We start from the raw sequence: 14,805 nt of genomic DNA on the forward strand, positions 1-14,805 counted from the left end.
GAAGGCCGTCCGGTCGTTGGTGCGAAATAGGCCTCGATGCGCCCTTGTTTGCGCGCTGCTAGGCCAGCGTACGCTGCAGTGGCAAGCCTTGCTTGTACACTCGTCGCTCGCTCGTGAACACAGGGGAGGAGAATCGTCAGCGCTCCACTGTCTCCACCATCCGTCGTTGCCCAACAAGCAAGGGTCCAGGGTCAAGAAGGAGGTCCAAACGAGAAAGCAGTCCAAAATGAGAGGCAGTCCAAACGAGAGGGAACCAGATCAAGAAGGAAGTCCAAAACGAGAGGGAAGAAGGAGAGGAAAATGTCAGTATCTCTTCACCTTTTTATAATCTCCCGTTGGCCAATCAGCTGGCTCCTTGTCTCTGGGCTTCAGCTGCGTGCTGATTGGCCCTCCCTACCAATGGTGTCATCTCCCCATCCAGCCCTTCGACCAATCCGTCGTGAGGTGGGCATGGCCTCAGCCTGCCTGAGTAATGTGTGTCTGCAAGTCGGGGTTGTCAGTCCAAGTGTATCATCTGGGTTCCGGTTAGTTTTATTGTTGGGGGAGATTTAATTAGTGTGTACGCTGCTATTGGGCCTACCTCGTGTCTATGGTGTAGTGCCATACGGGCCAAAGGATAGATCACCAGGTCTCACACACAGGGGAATTAACATAATCCCTACTCTATTTAACACAAGGCTTGTATGACCATAAATATACACTTGCACGAACAAACTGCCCAAACAAACTTATTACATGTGGGATTCCCTATCATGACAATCAGAGCATGATACCTACACAGATCTACCTGATCTATATATCACTCCACCCCAAAATTCATAACAATATACTCGGGGTAAATTGACAATTAAATGAGGTCATTTTGTAATTTGGTAATTTTGGTGTTTGGTGTGGTAATCTTTGGCATCAAGGTCAGAGAGGAGACCGAGAACCCAATTGCCACTCTGACAGAACTGCAGAACTCCTTGACTGAGATAGGAGGACTTTATGGAGGCACAAGTCTCAACAGCACTTCACAAATCTAGGCTTTATGGGAGAGTGGCCAGACAGAAGCCACTCCTGAGAAAAAGGCACATGACAACATGCCTGGTGCAAAAAAGGCACGTGAAAGACTCAAAGCATGAGGCAAAATATTCTGTGATCAGATGAGACGAAAACATTTCTTTTTGTTCAAATGGTCAAGAATGCATACAATCGTTAATTTTCATCCGATTGACTTGATTAAATTTGAACACAATTTGCATATTGCATCATTGAATTGCTTCACCAATAAGATGCTGGGAAATCCAGTTGTTTTGAGGTCAAGAGGTCAAATGTGAAGGTCACAAAATCGTCTATCCATGTGATTCACTTGAAGTTTGAGGAGGGTTTGCAAAATGGGTCACTGAAACCAATTGGTTTTGATGTCGAAAGGGTAAGGTCGCATGAAATTGTCAATTTTTATTTTTTTTGCTGTTTTTGTCATGTTTAGCATACTCAAGAGGAAGTCTAAATACAAAGCGGATGCAGACGGTCTTTGCATCATCTGATGCTTTTTAGTTTCTTTTTAGAATGATGTGTTTTTCTTTCATCGCAACAAACTTCCGTGTTTATCTAATTAATCAGATTGTTTAAGAAATTTGGACATTTGATGAATTGGATATTTGAGATGGACTGTAACTGTCCACATTGTAATTACAAGGAATAAAGATAATTTGTGTTAAAACTTTGAATAACCCTTTATTAACCAATTCCAATTTATGTCTGATTTGTTTCTGCCCCCCAACCCCTCCTCAGGCCATCAAACTGAGCATACTCAGTATAATTCTGATGCAAGTTTTCCAGGCTGCGTTCCTGTTGTCCAAGTCAGACCTCGCTTGGAAAAGCAACAACAGCAACCATGCAACAAGAAACCTAAACACAACTTGAATCGAACTGAATATGTTGATAAGTTCAGGCAGCATAGAGAAATATCTGTTGTTGTGAAGAAATCATCCCACACATCAAAGTTTTTGCAAGAAGAGCTGAAAGGATACATGGTGGGAAAACCTCACAAGTGCAAATTTTGCAACAAATCATTTTCAAAATCAAGTCTTTTCAAAAACCACGTGCTTAATCACACAGGAGAAAAGACGCACATGTGTACAGTTTGCAACAAGACATTCACGCGGAGAGACCATTTGCAATCTCATCAGAGAATTCATACTGGAGAGAGGCCTTACAAGTGCACAATCTGCAAAAAGACATTCACGCAGTCAGGCAGTTTGCATTCTCATCTTAAAATTCATACTGCAGAGAAGCCTTACAAGTGCACAATCTGCAACAAGACATTCACGCTGTCAGGAAATTTGCATTCTCATCTTCGAATTCATACAGGAGAGAGACCGTACAAGTGCACAATCTGCAACAAGACGTTCACACTGTCAGGCAGTTTGCAATCTCATCTTAAAATTCATACAGGAGAGGGGCTTTACAAGTGCACAATCTGCAACAAGACATTCACGCGGTCAGGAAATTTGCAATGTCATCTTCGAATTCATACAGGAGAGAGGCCTTACAAGTGCACAATCTGCAACAAGACATTTGCCCAGTCAGGCAGTGTGCAATATCATCTTAGAATTCATAGAGGAGAGAGGCCTTACAAGTGCACAATCTGTAACAAGACATTCACGCTGTCAGGCAGTTTGCAATCTCATCTTAAAATTCATACAGGAGAGGGGCTTTACAAGTGCACAATCTGCAACAAGACATTCACGCGGTCAGGACATTTGCATTATCATTTTAAAAGTCATACAGGAGAGAGGCCTTACAAGTGCACAATCTGCCACAAGACATTCATGCAGTCAAGGTGTTTGCATTCTCATCTTAGAGTTCATACAGGAGAGAGGCCTTACAAGTGCACAATCTGCAACAAGACATTCACGCAGTCAGGCAGTTTGCTTTCTCATCTTAGAATTCATTCAGGAGAGAGGCCTTACAAGTGCACTTTCTGTAACGAGGCATTCACATGGTCAAGCAGTTTGCAGTCCCATCTTAGAATTCACACAGGAGATAGGCCTTAAAAGTGCACGATACGTAACAAGACTTTCAAGCGGGGGGACAATTTTCATTCTCACTTAAAAGTTCATACAGGAGAGAAACCTCACAATTGCACTTTCTGTAACAAGACATTCACATGGTCAAGCAGTTTGCATTGTCATCTTAAATCTCAAACAGAAGAGATTTGCCAATAACTTTGAACTAAATGCTGCAGAAACCAACAAAATGCTCAAATACCAGGATCTGAAAAATGACGTCAAGAGCCCTTGGAAATTTAAGAAAGTTAAATTGTACCAGTGATAGTCGGAGCAACAGAGATGATCAACATAACCCTTACTGAGTAATTAATAAACATTCAGGGGAATATCACGACAAAGGAGCTGCAGGTGGAGCCTGTCAGTGGTTCAGTGAGGATGCTAAAAAGACCCTTTGGAACAAAGCCACAGGTATGAGAATGAGGTTTCGCAATCTGTTTTATCAATTATGATCCTTCCCAAAGAAGGAGGTGGAGATTTTGAGTTCTTGGAGAACTTTCTTCCACCTCAAGGAACCCACATATGGAGACAACAACCAACAAGATATTCACATTCTCACCATAGAAAACAAAGAATTACAACTTAGCAGAGGACTCGTATACAAAAGGAAAAGGCGGCATTGCGATTGAGGTGTCTGTACCCACATACTTTTGTATAAACAACCTGAAAATCAGGAATATGGTCAGGTATTAGAATTGAACAAGCATCACCACACTGTGGTCACATCCTGCACCACAAGGTATAGAGCAACATGCGTCAGGACAGCTGAATTTCGTGTCAGTCGGACCAACGGTTGCCGAGAAAATGAATTTTAAAAATTCAGACACGCACATTCGCAACTGATCGCCTAACCCTGCTTTTTGCCTCGCGAGCACATGGTAAAAATTAGGACCATGTATGATATGCATCAAAAGGTAAAGGTGCGTCACAAGGATGTATCCATCGATGGTGAAGTGGTGTATCTCAAACTTCTGGCTGTGAATGCACACACGAAGGTGCTTCTTAAAAGAGTGCTAGCATTTGAGAATGCTCCACTACCACTAACTCTCTTTATTGAGGATGGTGCCATTATGTCATACACCCAGTCATATTTAATGCACAAACTTCAAGAGTTAGTACCTGGAGATAAGATTGCAGAAATCCAGAGATGCAATGCTATTATTTTTGATGGACATGCAACCATACAGATGATGGGACCTCCTAAAACAGTGACCCTGGTGAAGATATGTTTTAGAGACATGGCTGAATGTTTCATTGGCCATCTCATGCACAACTGTAGATTCACACCAGAAGACGATGGCAAGCAGACACACATCATCTTTAACAAGTTAATGGAGAACAGTATCAAGGGCCAGGCCTGTTCAAGGAGGGGAGCGTGCCAAGGCCAGGTATACCATGTACAAGGAGATGTTGCAGTTCCTCAAAACTGGAAACAGTTTTTGACCCATGGACAAAAAAAGCAAACCTTGCACGGTTACTGCATGGAGTATATTGAGCAACATGTTTCAGAACAGCTGAAGCCTGAGCAGACAATGTTTATCAGTGGTAGCCAAGAGGAAACAACACTATTAACCAGACAAGATGAGGTAAAAAAAACATAGAATCATTGTGTTCAATCCAGGACGAAGCTGATAAAGGATTATTCTTCATGCAATCGCAGTGGCTAAAAATGGTGTCCACTCTTATTAGATGCAGTCCTGACACAGTAACTAGACTTTTTTGCTTTTATTGCAGGACATTTATGGATCAGGAGACAAAGACATCTGACAGGACGTGATGGAAAACACATACAAATGACCCGCTACATTCCTGTTCATGCCATCTTAGATCCACTCAACGTTGAGCAGCAAAACATCTCTTGTTGCCTGGTTGGCCATGTCACTCAATGGTGAAGAATCAATTAATAAATTCGCATATCCGAATCCATATTCAAATCTTCACCAAAAATCAAATCGATTCTTGCTTCTCACACACACAACCTGTCAACCAAGTTTCGTTCAAATCCATCCATAACTTTTTGAGATATCCCGCAACGTATAGTTTTTGGCCCGATCTCCAAATGGTGAAAAATCACTTTAAAATTATAGGAGCAGGATCCAAATCCGGATCTTCACCAAAAGCTCATCATTTCGTCCTTGTGACATACGCTACATCTCTGCCAAATTTCGTCTGAATCCGTCCACAACTTTTGCGATATTTTGTTCACAAACAAATGGACAAACAGACAGGGGTGAAAACATCATCTCCATCCACCTTTGGTGGCGGAGGTAAACATAAGCATAATTAAGCTGTAAATGGTAAAATGTGTAGATGTAAATGGTAAATGTAAACTGTAAATAAACCTCTGATCCACTGACGTCTCACCGAATCACATTACAGCTACGTGGGATCTCATCACAGCTCCACACTCGGATAACGGCAAAACTCCCAACAACAACAACAACACAAAGTCCCGGAAATACCAACAATAACACATGAACACAAGCCTCTTCGGTTTATACTTTCCCAGAACTACCTCTCCAAGGAGGTAGAGATGTCCGCCATGTAGTTTTCCTCCTCAACTTCCTGAATCATCAAAGTTACTAGATTGAAGCGGTGTATTGTTCACTTGAAACATATAGAACAAGAAAGAGCAATCAAAGATTGCAGACTTGCCAGGTCGATTTTGTGTGATGTTTATTGGCAGCTGTGTTTGTGTGGTTTATTGATGATGTATATTTATGTTCAATCCAACATGGCTGCCAAACACTTGACTGATGACGTCATCAATTTCTCCCACATAATTTTTCTCAATAAATTTAAAACTGATCGGATCAAGTGTTCTACTTGTCTGATTATGATGTCATAATGAAGGCACTTATGACATCATGAATACATGTTGTTCCCCATGGGGAGTACTTGCAATAAGATATCTTTCAAAAAATTTCCCATGGAGTTTCATGGTTTCGGAGATATAGAGATGCAAAGTTTTTGGATTTTTCCAAGATGGCGCCTGTACCTGTACCACCTAGGACGTCATTACTATCATTTAAAAATTATACTAAAGGGGGCGCCATCTTGAATTCCGATGGTGAAAATTTCTTGGCAATCAGTCCAACGGTTGCAGAGAAAACCATACTCACGTTCTGTGTCGAGAAACAGCCAGACAGCCAAATGAAAAATCACATTTGGCAAAACAGAACAAAGTAGAATGGCACTCGGTAGAGCATCCTTTTCACCTCAAAAATAATCGGTGGTTGAATTCAGTAACCTGATATGCAAATTGTCTTCAAATTTTAAGTTAATCAGATGAAAATTTACAATTTTAGAAATTTGGCCTATGTTGACCTCAAATGTAATTGGTGGTTGAATTCAGTAAGCTGATTTGAAAATGCTATTCAAATTTCAAGTCAATCGAATGAAAATTGAGGATTTTAGAAATTTGAAAAGGTTGTTCACCTTTGGCCTATTTTACCTTTTGGCCTATGCTGATCTCAACAATAGTTGGTGGGTGATTTCAGTTAGCTGACATGAAAATCCGATTCAAATTTCAATTAAACGGGATGAAATTTGAGGATTTTACAAATTTGAAATTATGTGGTTGACCTTTGGCCTATGTTGAAGTTTTGGCCTATGCTGATCTCAAAAATAGTTGGTGGTTGAATTCAGTAAGCCTACATGTAAATCCTCTTCAAATTGTAAGCCAATCGGATGAAAATTGAGGATTTTAGAAATTTGAAATGGTTCTTCACCGTTGGCCTATGTTGTCTTTTTGGCCTATGCTGATCTCAAAAATAGTTGGTGGTTGAATTCAGTTAGCCGACATGTAAATCCTATTCAAATTTCAAGCCAATCGGATGAAAATTGAGGATTATAGAAATTTGAAAAGAAAGTGGTTGACCTTTGGCCTATGTTGACTTTTTGATCCAGAAATATATAGGATTTTGTCAGACCACGAACTCTACCATTTGGTGAAGTTTCGTGAGAATCAGTTTAAAATTGTGACCTGCAGGCAAGTATAAGTGAGCGGACAGACAAACACACAAATGAAAAATCACTCGTGGAGTGAAACTTGGCCAAACAAAACAAAGTAGCATGGCACTCAGTGGAGCATCCTTTTGACCTCAAAAATAGTTAGTGGCTGCTTTCAGTAAGCTGAATGAAAATCCTTTTCAAATTTCAAGCCAATCGGATGAAAATTGAGGATTTTAGGAATTCTAAAAAAGTGGTTGACCTTTGGCCTATGTTGACATTATGACCGATTTTGATTTTAGAAATAGTTAGTGGTTGAATTCAGTTTGCTGACGTGAAAATCCTATTCAAATTTCAAGTCAATCGGATGAAAATTGAGGATTTTAGAAATTTGAAAAACGTGGGTGACCTTTGGCATATGTTGACCTTGTCACCTATGTTGACCTCAAATAGTTGTTGGTTGAATTCAGTTCACAGATATGTAAATCCCATTCAAATTTCAAGTGAATGGGATGAAAATTGAGGATTTTGGAAATTTGAAATTGTTGACCTTTTGCCTATGTTGACCTTTTGGCCGATGCTGATCTCAAAAATAGTTGGTGGTTAAATTCAGTTAGCTGTTATGAAAGTCCTACTCAAATTTTAAGTCAATTGGATGAAACTGGAAGATTTTAGAAATTCAAAAAAAGTGGTTGACCTTTGGCCTTTGTTGACCTTTTGGCCGACGCTGATCTCAAAAATAGTTGGTGGTTGAAATCAGTTATCTGCTATGAAAGTCCTATTCAAATTTCAAGTCAATCGGATGAAAATTGAGGATTTTAGGAATTCTAAAAAAGTGGTTGACCTTTGGCCTATATTACCTTTTGGCCTATATTGATCTCAACAATAATTGGTGGTTGAATTCACTTCGCCGACATGTTTATCCTATTCAAATTTCAAGTCAATCGGATGAAAATTGAGGATTTTAGAACCTGCCAGATGGTGCAAAGTGCAGGTCTGATTTATAATCTACATTCAAGAGTCCTAAGTTAATGCAGTGCTCGACAAATCCATCACGATAACTTTGTGGCCGTTTGCTAATTAATTAGCCTGTCTATATGTGAGCCACATCGTCGTTGAAATCCATGTTCACCCTTGACAGATTGCAACATACCCACAAGGGAGTGCACTGCAGGGGCAAAGTCTTCAAAGGCCTCTGCATCTCCAGTCCTCACTGGTGCCATGTTCATGATAGCGCCACTTTCACTCTGTACGAGTTGCCTCGGCTGTCCATACTTGTCCTGCAGGGCTCGATGTGTGATTACTCATTAGGGTATCAATTACAGCTTGAGAAGGGCAAAATCACTTTCTCTGCCACTGAAAATAAGGCAAACTCTTATTCGGTACCGCAAAGTATGAAGCTATTAACAAGTCCATGATGTTGGATGTGGCAGGCGTCGTGGATGGATAAGCTGGATGCCCGTGTGGTGAAGTCAAAGGTGGTAGGTGCGGTGCCTGAGGATGTGTTAACATGTTGGGATTAAAATTTGAAGGTTGGAATGGAGCGGTTATAGTGGATGAATATGCCAGGGCATATCCACCTGTTGACATCCCTGTAGCCATCTCATGGGTCCCAGGTTTGATCAGACTCCATCAAAACACGTAGTTTGATGCGTCTTCTTCACATTCTCATTGGGTGATGTATTGTCATTCATGATTAATTGAAGAGTGGGTTGTAGGTCCGCAGTGATATACAAACTTGGCATTTAATATGGAATATTTTTTTTCCTTGACTTGGGTTTACTTTCTGAACTCAGTATATCAATCTGGTGAGTTCCTTTTACCCTTCGGTGATGTCTTTGTTGAAAGAACCATGTCACTGATTGTCTTTCACAGCAAGAAGTCAATAACAGGATTATATCACAGGTGGCGTGACAAAATGTAAGGACAGGTACATTTGACGATTGGCTTCACAATCGGGTATATAAGGGTTGTTGCGTTCTGTATTAGTGGAAAACAACTGCTGCACGTCTACAAAAGTTATTGCCACTTCCTCTGGAGATAGTCCGTCAACTTGACAATGCTGTTTGTCATGGAGTGGTGGTTTTACGAAATTCTGGCATGAAACAGCGTGCTATTGCTCGGCAGTATGGCATCACTCAAGGTCAGGTGTCAAAGATCCTGAAACGAAATGTTCAGAGGGGTGTCCCTACTCCAATACCGAGGCCAGGACGTCCACACAGAACCACAAGGAGAGATGATCGCCAGCTGGACCGGTTAGTCTGCAATGGCCGTACCAAGTCAGCTAATTGGCTTAGGGCTGAGTGGCAGCAACTGACAAATGTGCCTGTATCCAGAAGGCTAGTCAACCAACGACTGGTTCAAGCAGGCTGTCGTGCCAGGCATCCCCTGAGAAAGCCAGCGCCGATTGCAGTGGGCCAGAGAGCACCGCCAATGGCAGCCAGGACACTGGAATCACGTGACCTTCAGTGACGAGTCTAGATTTCTGGTCTATCGTCAAGATGGCCGCGTCCGAGTGCGCAGACAAGCGCATGAAGCCCACAACGAAGATTGTATAGTGCCAAGAGTCCAAGCTGGAGGTGGTGGGGTGACTGTTTGGGCTGCTTTTCATGCAGGGGGCAAAACTGACCTGATTGTTGTGAATGGAAACCTGAACCAGTTCAAGTACAGGGTCATTCTGGAAGAAACATTGCTTCCATTTGCTCGTACAGCCTTTTGAGGAAACTTTGTCTTCCAAGATGACAATGCATGGCCTCATCGTGCTCGCATGATCCAACACTTTCTTGCTGACCGTGGTGTAGAGCATATGGAGTGGCCTGCCATGTCCCCGGATATGAATCCGATAGAGAACTTGTGGGCAGAATTAACGCGTCAAATCGACAACTTGGACCAGCAGCCTACCTCTGTGCGTGAATTGCAGCAGGCTATTGTCACTGCATGGCACGCGATTCCTGTCCAAACCTTGGTAAATCTCGTGAACAGCATGCCTCAATGTGTACGTGCTCTCCTGAATGCTCGTGGGGGTTACACGAAGTACTGAACTGTAATTTTACTGTCCGTAATCCCAGTCATAATTTAGCTTTTGTTTTTGTTGAAAGAAAATTTGGCTAATGTGCAAAATAAAGAGATACTTCTGGAAAACGTACAGAAGTTTAACACAGTACTGTCCGTGAATTGAGTTCGATATCGGTTTACATCACTTTCAAGGATCAATTTATTTGCTTCGAAATGTCAAATGTGGTTTTTGTTTCTTTTAAAGGTCACATTAACAAAATCTAGAATAATTTCAACATAATTCCAATGAACTTTTGGTTCTAAGTCACCTTGAAAAGTAAGTTCACAACCACAAAAAAAATATTCCATCTTAAATGCCAAGTCTGTATATATTGCAGTCTCTAGCTGCACTAGCGGTAGCTGCACTGGCAACAGTTTGCTTGGTTGAGACGATGGAGTAAATGATGATTCTCCACTGAGCAAAATCGCATGCTGCGGGTTGACGGTCGGCTACCTGGATGGAGACGTACGGGACTCATCTCTTGCATCGAATAACGACACTATTATCCGTTCTTCCTCCAGTTCCCGTTGAGCCTTCCTCAGACGTCTCTGTCTTGTTAGATGGGCAGCCCAAGCTTTGCGTTCCCTCAGAGAATGGCACTTGATCTCTTGAACTTGAAGGACTTTATCCTGCAGCTGTTGCCCACATTTTTCAGCTCTCGTCCTCGTCGACTTGACATGTTGGTTCCTCTTTCTGTTTTAGGTTTCCATTAGAATTGCCGATTGAAATCACTCAGCTGGGATGTAATAGATGTACGGCTGTGGCCACAAGAATGGCAGAGTTGTGAGCTCTGTGAACTGCGTGGTGAGGCAGTCTATGGCCGGTGGCTTCCTGACAAATATCGTCTGTAGGAAGAACTCGGTCCACTCTCCTGATTAAAGGAAGGACCACTCGTGTTCCAAGTTCCCAAGAACATGGACTTTCAAATGTTCAGGAATACGTCTATTCCGTTCGGCTTGGGAAAGCGCCGCCGGTAATTCATTGCCAATGCCGATGATGGCCAGGTCGGTAATTTGGGAGTCGATGTGGACACTGCAGTGATGGGGCTGACAGCAGCGGTTATCGCAGTGATGGCGATGTGGACATGGAAACGGCGACAGAGGGTTCGTGACAGCAGCGGTTAAAGGACGACCCGCGATAATGTCGCCGGTATTGTCTGCTATTCTAGTACAGTTGGTCGTCAAGCTTTCGGCGATATTCTCATCCATTATTTCCTCGTCCAGCTTTTGACACCTGGCTCAAAGGAGCATGAAAGTAGGCTCTGGACTCCTACTGTAAGGCTAGCTCGTACGGAGGATAATAGAGAACAGGGGATCCAGGAATAATGGCATGATTAAATTATTTGGATAAGACGAGACACCAAACTTCCTTTTCAGCACAACTGATCAATAAAGCAAGGCAAAGATGGTGGCAACAATCTCGCTCACATGAGCAGGAAGCAGGAAGCCGCCGCCTTTCCAGTGGACAAAAATGATAATAAAAAGGCAATGATCACAGGCACACACTACAACGACATGGCATCAACAGATTGCAAAAAACATTTCTGAGCACAGCAGTAAAAAGGTTCACGCATGTAAGCATAGCAGCAAAGAGTGAGTGTCAGCGGTGTGTTATTCCTGGCGTTAACAGTTAACGAGAAAGGTTTGACTCGGAATTGTAGTTGGTGTTACTTGGTATGTGGACTCTGGCTGCTAGTTACATCATTTTGGGTAAGCGCGGCCTATTTTCTGTGCCGCTGATGCGGTGCCTCTTTTCCGAGTAAGCTAATAGTAATACCGATTTTACCGACTTTGGAAAGATGACAGAAGACTGAGTCAACCCACCTGGTGTTGTTTCAACAGCACGACAGGTGCTCAAACTCAACACCCTAAGATCTTAAGCCAGCTGCCCTACCGGACACCGGTTAAGCCAGCACAGCCTTGGAATTGTGGGTAAAAACTCAATATTCCTGCTTTGCTTTTGAACGTGACGAATCTGCTCCCGCGGAATCCCCAATATGTGCTTGCTCGTGGCCGGCGGATGTTTTATCACGAGGTTTTTGGTTAACATCCTCCCGGTGTCCTCAGAGAGAGACAGAGAGATGGGGATTATGGAAGGTGAACCCGATACCTGTGGACTGCAAATCGTAATCCCACCTTCCGATTATTCAGGTAAGAGAGGAAGTTCAAAAACCATGTTGATGATTTCACCACGTGGTAATTTAGGGGCAACGTGACACGTCTTTCGTCCAAGGACCAATGATATGACAACCTTCCTTTGTGTTCTGATCGACCTCGACAGGTACGTCACCTCACAAAGTGATGTTTTATCTTGTAAATCAGTGCACCTTCGCTGTGTAGCACAGTTCAGGTGAACGTTACATGTAGCTGCTGTACCTTGAAGGTCCTTTTACATTTTTTTTTTTTTTGTATACAAGATCGAGGCTCGTGAAAGAGCTAACATTAATCACACAAAAAGTCAAACCGACACACAAAACACAAAACATAAGGGGAGCGGCAGACAAGACGGGGACAGAGGGGGAAGGACACAAACACAACATTTGAGAGCAGGGACAACGGGAGAAATGTGGGAGGGGGAGGGCTTTGGGGGAGGTGGGAGAGGTATAAAACATATGAACACTGCAAGGACTTCCAGGAAAGAAGTTGGAATAAAAAAAAATAAAAAAAAAGTATCGGGTGAATTAGTGGGGGTAGAAAAGATCAAGGTTTTGGATGGGGGAAGATAAGAGATGGTGGTGAACAGCTGTTTTAAAGACCTGGAGGGAGGAGTGGGATTGAAGGGAGTGGGGGAGTTTGTTCCAGAGGTGGGAGAAAAGGGGAATGAAAGAGTGAAGGTGAGCAGAGAGCCTAGATTTTGGCAGTTTAACCATAAGAGGGTTGCAGGCAGATCTCGTGCGACCTGAAGGAATATTGGGGGAACAGAGCACAGAGAGAGCTGGGGGAGCAAGGCCGGAGAGGAGTCGGCAGAAGACAGAAAGACCACCAACCTGCCTGTGGTGAGTGAGAAAAAGGCCCTCGGAGTTAACTTCATCGCAGGAGATTCCAATGATTCTGAAAGCTTTGGTTTCAACAGCGTGAAGCCGAGCTAGGTGTGAGGCAGGAGCACCAGCCCAGAGGGGGGAACAGTATTCCATTTTTTATTATTTTTTTTGTATACAAGATCGAGGCTCATGAAAGAGCTAACATTTATCACACAAAAAAATCAAACAGACACAGAAAGTATACGAGGTGTGTTCAAAAAGTATCCGACCTTTGTTCATAAAAAATACTCGTATCCAGATACAACAAACTTACACTAATCTCCTTCAAAGTACGTAGTGTGTTCAAAAAGTATCCGACCTTTATTTTTCGTGCGTAAAAAAAAAACGAAGCTAGGGAGGCGTTGATTGGTGCACGTATGTAGGCGATCCTAATGCGCACGTGTGAATTTTTTCCCACCTGCAGAAGCTGCCATTCTACGGCAGACCACCGATGAGTGAAGACATGTAAGCGAGCGCCGTCGGATTTTCGTTTTTGACAAAATGACAGAAAAACTTGAACAATGCTACTGCATCAAATTTTGTGTTTTTTGGCCTCGGGGATGTTGGATGCTTCCATTGTGATGACTGCAACTTGGTTTCTGGGTCGTACCCATAAACCCAGGACTCATCGCCAGTGATCACTGTGTTGAGGAAGGTGGGATCGCTGTTCACAGTCTCCAGCATGTCCTGTGCGATCTCCAAACGGAGTTGCTTCTGCTCAATCATTAGCAGCTTTGGTACGAACTTCGCTGAGATTCTCCTGAAGCCCAAATCCTCCTTCATAATTGAATGAACGGATCCAATGCTGACGCCCACCTCGTCTGCAAGTTCTCTGATCATGATTCGACGATCCTGCATCACCAGGGTCCTCAATTGGTCAATGACGATCTCATTTCGGGATGTTGAGGGCCTACCCGAACGTGCTTCACTCTCCACTGATGGGCGGCCATCTTTGAAGTGGTTGTACCACTCCTTTATCTGTGAGGTGCTCATTGCTTCGTCCCCGAGGCCTGTTGAATCTTGCGGATCGTTTCCACTTGGGAATCGCCAAGCTTTACACAAAATTTGATGCAGTAGCATTGTTCAAGTTTTTCCGTCATTTTGTCAAAAATGAAAATCCGACGGCGCTCACTTACACTTCCTTACTCATCGGCGGTCTGCCGTCGAATGACAGCTTCTGCAGGTGGGAAAAAATTCACGCGTGCGCATTAGGATCGCCTACATACGTGCACCAATCAACGCCTCCCTAACTTCATTTGTTTACGCACGACAAATTAAGGTCGCATACTTTTTGAACACACCTCGTATAATAAGGCGAGCGGTGGACAAGATGGGGAGAGAAGGGGAAGGACACAGACACAACATTTGAGATCAGGGACATCGGGTTCCACTTGAGCTGCGGATGAAAGCCTTGTATGTGGTGAGGAGCTCAGGTGTGCCAAGGAAGGACTTCGCACGATGGAGGATGCCCAGTCGACGACTGGCTTTGGAGGCCAGCTTGGAAATGTGGTTTTCCCAAGAAAGATCATGGCAGATAGTGAGACCCAAAAGCTTGAGCGACAGAACTTCTTGGAGAGGATTGTTGAGAAAGTAGATGGGAGGGTTTTCCAGTCGGTCCTTTCGGAGAGACATTGTAAGAGTGTGAGATTTGTCAGGATTGAAAGACATGTTCCACTTGTTTGACCAGTCTGTGATTTTTTCCAGGTCTGCAGAGAGTGAGGAGGCTG

The 14,805-nt window shown here is 43.1% G+C and overlaps 1 protein-coding gene across 1 annotated transcript in view; it reads left to right on the forward strand.

Annotated features, from left to right (window-relative positions):
* Positions 1-14,805, forward strand: part of LOC137432451 (uncharacterized) — a 91,010-nt gene that overhangs the window by 46,563 nt on the left and 29,642 nt on the right. The window contains exons 4-6 of the mRNA XM_078774913.1: positions 1,777-3,034; positions 3,943-4,639; positions 8,291-8,396. Coding sequence (XP_078631039.1) covers positions 1,777-3,034; positions 3,943-4,639; positions 8,291-8,396 — 2,061 coding nt within the window. The remainder of the gene's footprint in view (positions 1-1,776; positions 3,035-3,942; positions 4,640-8,290; positions 8,397-14,805) is intronic.

The sequence above is a fragment of the Myxine glutinosa genome, chromosome 1, assembly GCF_964187855.1.
Source record: "Myxine glutinosa chromosome 1, kmMyxGlut1.1, whole genome shotgun sequence".
NCBI lineage: Eukaryota > Metazoa > Chordata > Myxini > Myxiniformes > Myxinidae > Myxine > Myxine glutinosa.